This window comes from Littorina saxatilis, linkage group LG15 (assembly GCF_037325665.1).
Source record: "Littorina saxatilis isolate snail1 linkage group LG15, US_GU_Lsax_2.0, whole genome shotgun sequence".
Taxonomy (NCBI): Eukaryota; Metazoa; Mollusca; class Gastropoda; order Littorinimorpha; family Littorinidae; genus Littorina; species Littorina saxatilis.
In genome coordinates, this window is record NC_090259.1 from 48,662,635 (window position 1) to 48,668,634 (window position 6,000).

The following is a 6,000-nucleotide window of genomic DNA, read 5'->3' on the forward strand; positions in this document are numbered from 1 at the left end:
TACTTTCTTGCAACTTATGAACCTTTACTTAAAGCTTTTAAATGGTCTGAAAGTAGTGTTACCGCGTACTTATCGATGCACTCATTCGTTTTATTTTTTCAGCGACGGTCACTTAGTTTAAGGTTGCAAAAGGGCTAAGTCTCGCTGGCAACAGTTTTACCCTGCACAGATCGGAACAGTGCCGCTAGTAGTCTACACTTTGTGTTTGATGGTAGAATGGGATATACAGATTACAACACTCGTGGTTTTTTTATATGGCTTGTATTTCAGTCAAGACCCAGCGGGAATATCAATCGAGAGCCACTCGCCAGAGGCTCGTGTCTCCCGATGATATTCATCCGCTGGGTCTTGACTGAAATACAAGCCATATAAAAAACCACTCGTGTTGTAACCTATACATATAATTATTATCATTAATATTTACGATTTGACGTTGCAGAGCTGAAGAAAGGAGCAAGATGTGCGGTTGTCCGTGGAAACGAATGTGCTAGTGGCACCACCTGTACTGCAGACCAGCATAACAAGGACGCCGTGAAACGCTGCAGTCAGTGTCACCCCTACACGGTTATGTCGCAATTTCTGTCTGTTTACTTTACCGGGGGGAGGGGGTGAGTCTGGTTGAGAGAGAGAGAGAGAGAGAGAGAGAGAGAGAGAGAGAGAGAGAGAGAGAGAGAGAGAGAGAGAGAGAGAGAGAGAGAGAGATTTACTTCTTCTTTTTTTGTACAAACGGACGATGATTTAATACGAAGCCTTATCCTTCAACCCTTTCCCTTTGCACATCATTACGTGTTTACCGTAAAATATCTTATAAACGCCCACCCCCCCTCCCCCCCCCCCCCCTCCCCCTAAACCTCAAAGTCGACCTCTCTGTCCTCTTTAATCTCAAAAAATCTTCCAACTCTTCATATTTTCTCAGCATTGTTTTTCAGATACTCAAATGCTGAGAGTTTTAACTCCGCTGTTCCGGAGGTTCGCTACCAAACCGTTTTGACTGCTTTATTTCTTTTTGAAGTTTAACAAAACCCAGACCGTTTTAAGAGGAGAGGTGGAACGAAACATTAAAAGTCTTTTTGAAAAAATGTGGGCAATATTTTGATGTACTGTTATTACTAAAAACCTGACAAGTGACATGCATGCTCATTTTGGATTCACCTGAGTAATTGGTGAGTATTTGGATTCGTATGTGTGTATGGACGGCCGACCGCCTGTCCGCGGGCATACAAATTATTGTTGAGGTTATCTCGGAAGTTTATAAAGCTAGACCTCTGATACTTTACACACTTTTAGGGTTTGATGATCTGACAAAGTGACCCCAATTTGGTTGAACCTCTTAAAATCTGGGGTCACACACGGGGTCATGCTCGTTTCCTTAACGTTGAGGTTATCTCACATGTTTTTAAAGCTAGAGCTTTGAATCTTTGCACACTTCTATGGTTTGATCATCTCCCGATTTGATGTAAATTTGATTGACCCTCGTCAAGTTTTGGGGTCAGAGGGGGTCATGTTCGAGTCATAATAACTTGACGTTGACGTTATCTCAGGCGTTTTTGAAGCTAGAGCTTTGAAACTTATAACACTTCAAGGGTTTCATAATCCACTGACTTGATCCTCGTTTGATTGACCCCTGTCACATTTTGGGGTCACAGCGGAGTCATGTTTGTAAAAGCTTTACATTGAGTTTTTTTTTTAATTTGGGAGTAAAAGCCTCCAAATTTCACACAATTGTAGGTGTTGGTAATCAGTAGTCATGACTAACATTTTATCAAATGTTAGAGTCCCAGAAGGAAAATGTTTGTTGGAAAAGATTATCACAACTGAAAAATGTCCACTGAGCTATCAAGGATATAAGTCTTGACCTCTTCACACTATAATGTAATTGTTTGATTTGGTCACAGCCTGGGGAATTCAGGGTTCGATTACTGAATGGATTGATACAGGGGACATTAGGATCCATTTTGTGTTAATACGTCAGATATGAATGTTCTCTTCAACATTATTTTGTGAAGCTTAATTTGTTAAATGTATTTGAAAAGGGGGGGGGAGGTAATACACAGTGGAATCCTCCTTTTAACACCTGAAAAATAGAGAAAATCATATCTTTAGAATTAAAATGGGGGTAAACTTTCAGAGTTTACGAACAGAAAATCTGAGAAAACTGGATCTTTAATGGGCTATTCATAGCACTCACTCACTTGGAAAACCATAACTTTATTGCAAAAAATAATGATTAAATACACAACAATATCATCATGCAGCTATTCTAAGGTGTTCAAAGTACCTACACATGCTGAAAGCCCTGATCACGTCATTGAACGATTTTGGATCACAAATCCACGCCACCTCTTCCCTTAAATGGTAATATTTCACATTTCAACGCGTGAAATATCAATGAACATAATAGTTTGGTTGTGTAGCCCATGTATCGACAAAGGCGTGTTAGATGAGATGAAAGTAAACGAATATGCTTGAATGGAAATCGGTTCGTATTATCGTTTACGTGAATATTTCTCGTTGAAAATCACAAATGTACAAGATACATACCTTATTCATTTCCACAACCATAAATGGAAGCGGTTTTCAAAGAGACTAATTTTGCTTTGAATAAAGGACGCTTACCGTGATATTTGCGGGTACTCTTTGTGTACACGGAGCGTCGGCGCGTTCTCGGTATAGCCGAATATACGGCATGCATATCTCGAGCGCGGTTTAATCTACTTATGTTACTCGTTTACAGCTGCATCAAGTCACATTTTTCAAAGCTTTACTGTATGTATGTGTACTCGTGTGTGTGTGTGTGTGTGTGTGTCAGTCTGTGTGTGTGTGTGTGTGTGTGTGTGTGTGTGTGTGTGTGTGTGTGTGTGTGTGTGTGTGTGTGTGTGTGTGTGTGTGTGTGTGTGTGTGTGAAACAGGACTGAAGCCAGGCCAATCATGTTTGGGGACTGACAGGAGAAATTGCGAAGAGGACACTGTGTGTGTCAAGGATGTATGCAGTAAGTACCGTTTCGTGTAACAGTCGTATCAGGATTATTTACACTCTTTCGTCTGAATCATATCAGGGGTATTTACACCTGTTCCTGTAACAGTGATACCAAGGGTATATTCAGACTTTCCCATAACAATCACATCAGTTATGATTTTCTGCTTTTTCTATAACAGTCGTAGCAGGGTCATTAATAGCTTTTCCTATAACAGTCGTAGCAAGGTAATTCACACTCTTTCCTATATCACCCATAACAGGGTCATTCACAGAATTCCCTTTAACAGTCGTAGCACGGTCATTCACAGACTTTTCAATAACAGTCGTTGCAGGGTCATTCACACTCTTTCCTATAACAGACGTAGCAGGGTCATTCACAGACTTCCCTTTAACAGTCGTAGCGGGGTCATTCACAGAATTCCCTTTAACAGTCGTAGCGGGGTCATTCACGGAATTCCCTTTAACAGTCGTAGCGGGGTCATTCACAGGCTTTCCTTTAACAGTCGTAGCAGGGTCATTCACAGACTTCCCTTTAACAGTCGTAGCAGGGTCATTCACAGGCTTTCATTTAACAGTCGTAGCAGGGTCATTCACAGACTTCCCTTTTACAGTCGTAGCAGGGTCATTCACAGGCTTTCCTTAACAGTCGTAGCAGGGTCATTCACAGACTTCCCTTTAACAGTCGTAGCAAGGTCATTCATAGGCTTTCCTATAACAGTCGTAGCAGGGTCATTCGCAGACTTTCCTACTGGGTAACCCCCACAAAGTGCAACCCACAAAAATGTTAATAACTTCTACATCTTTTGACTGAATCACTTAATATTTGGGGGACATAAACTTCAGCCTATGCATGACCCTTCCACAAAGTGGTCTGATTTTGCTAAAAAAAAAATAAAAAAATAAAACATTTCTGCCAGTCCATACATGGAGAGGGATAGGGTGAACGAATCTTGCTTGTTTTACTTCTCTGACCCATGCATTACATGTGGGGGGGGGGGGGTGAACGAATCTTGCTTTTTCTACTTCTCTAACACATGGCAAATGCCATACATGTGGGGGGGTTCTATTACCTGAAAACAGCATCCACACACACGCGCACACGTTCCATTGGACGGACCAAACAACCCTGCAGCAACAGGCGCTCCTACAAACACATCAAACCACCTCGACAATATCGACGTCATAACGCTCAGTCAAATCATGGATGAGCAATACAAAATTCAACACAATCCACAGACATGTTTACCCCCCGCGGGTTAGGGGGAGTCCCATATTGGTTGGGACGAGAAAGAATTTACCCGATGCTAACCAGAGGCGACTAACAGAGTAAGAGGCGACTAACAGGTTCTGTTTCTCCTTTTACCCTTGTTAAGTGTTTCATGTATAGAATATAGTCAATGTTTGTAAAGATTTTAGTCAAGCAGTATGTAAGAAATGTTACGTCCTTTGTACTGGAAACTTGCATTCTCCCAGTAAGGTCATATATTGTACTACGTTGCAAGCCCCTGGAGCAATTTTTTGATTAGTGCTTTTGTGAACAAGAAACAATTAACAAGTGGCTCTATCCCATCTCCCCCCCTTTCCCCTATACCATCTCCCCCCTTCCCCCGTCGCGATATAACCTTGAATGGTTGAAAACGACGTTAAACACCAAATAAAGAAAGAAAAGAACAGACATGTTTGATGCAACACAAAACGCAACCCAGTCCACTTCAGATGAGGCAGTCACATCGGGAGAAGCTCTCCAAGCATTGTCTCAGGAATAAACATTCACATTCAACCCGTTTTTTCACAACCTTTTCAGAGTCAGTAGTTGCGGGTAAAATCTGATCCCTGTTTTGAATTTTGTGGAATCATTTTGCGACATATCGATACAGTCACGAGACAAAGAACATCAACAAAGACCATATGGGCAATCATGTAATTTTTTTGCGGGGGTGTAACGGAGATCAACTTTGTCTTTATAAGAATAGGAATCACATCATCTTAAACTCTACACACGGTGACAACTGCAACGCGTGTGGCACACAGCATGACAAACCAAAAAGAGCCCCTGCAATGAATACTCCATGCTTAGTCCTATTTATCAGTTTTGATGGCGCTGATTTGGCAAATGAAATGTTTTAATTATGTTGTGCTGGCTTGCAGCCCAAGACAAAATAATATTAAACAAAAGTAAATGTATTTCTTCAGGCCTAACCATCCTAATGCCATATATGCATGGTGATCTGTAAACTTTTGTTCTCTGTGCACAATGCATGTGTAAACATTTTGTTGTTCGCAGATCGCAGAACCAATTTAACATTTTAACATTTTATTTTTCACTCACATGTTTGCTGAAGTGTACACATTTTGTTCCATTTAGTGCTGTTTTTTTTCCCCGTCTCAAGACATATATGGTGATGTGTACAACTATTGTTCTCTGGGCACATTTTGTTGCACATTTCTGTCCCTCACTTATCAATGTAGCCGCTAATTTGTTTAAGTCCAGTCAATCGTACACACGTTTCATTGTGGATGACTCGAGCTGTCGGGGTACTGCGACGAGATTTCTTTCCCAATTATATGATTGGTGTTACATATTCTTTTACACATTTTAACTAGCATTCATCATCTTGGTTGAAGCGTGACAAAATGATTTTGTCACATTGATTGAATTCTCAGACTGTCCACATTGACTGAAATCTCAGAAAAGGGCACAATTTAACGCTGTTTTATTCTTTCCCAATTATATGATTTGTTATTGTTCACAGAACCCACTGTATATTTACCACTGGGTTACTTTTTCATTCCTAGTTGCTGATGTGTACAACTTCTCTCGCTCATCCAATTAAAAGTGGTAATAAGAAATACTTGGGGATTAAAAAAGTCAGATCTCAACAACTGAAACACTTTGTTAGAGTACATTAATGTCATACTAAAATGCAGCGAGTCCGCAGGTGACCCAACACGTGACTATGTTAGCATGCATGGAACCATTTCAGACATTATCTTGTTTTCATTATTATATATGCTTGCGTACA

General features: G+C 40.7%; 1 protein-coding gene across 2 annotated transcripts in view; it reads left to right on the forward strand.

Annotated features, from left to right (window-relative positions):
- The window catches only part of LOC138949514 (uncharacterized), a 725,664-nt gene that overhangs the window by 486,842 nt on the left and 232,822 nt on the right, over positions 1-6,000 (forward strand). For both annotated transcript variants that reach the window (XM_070321340.1, XM_070321341.1), the window contains exons 19-20: positions 440-544; positions 2,910-2,990. In XM_070321340.1, the coding sequence (XP_070177441.1) occupies positions 440-544; positions 2,910-2,990 (186 nt within the window). The remainder of the gene's footprint in view (positions 1-439; positions 545-2,909; positions 2,991-6,000) is intronic.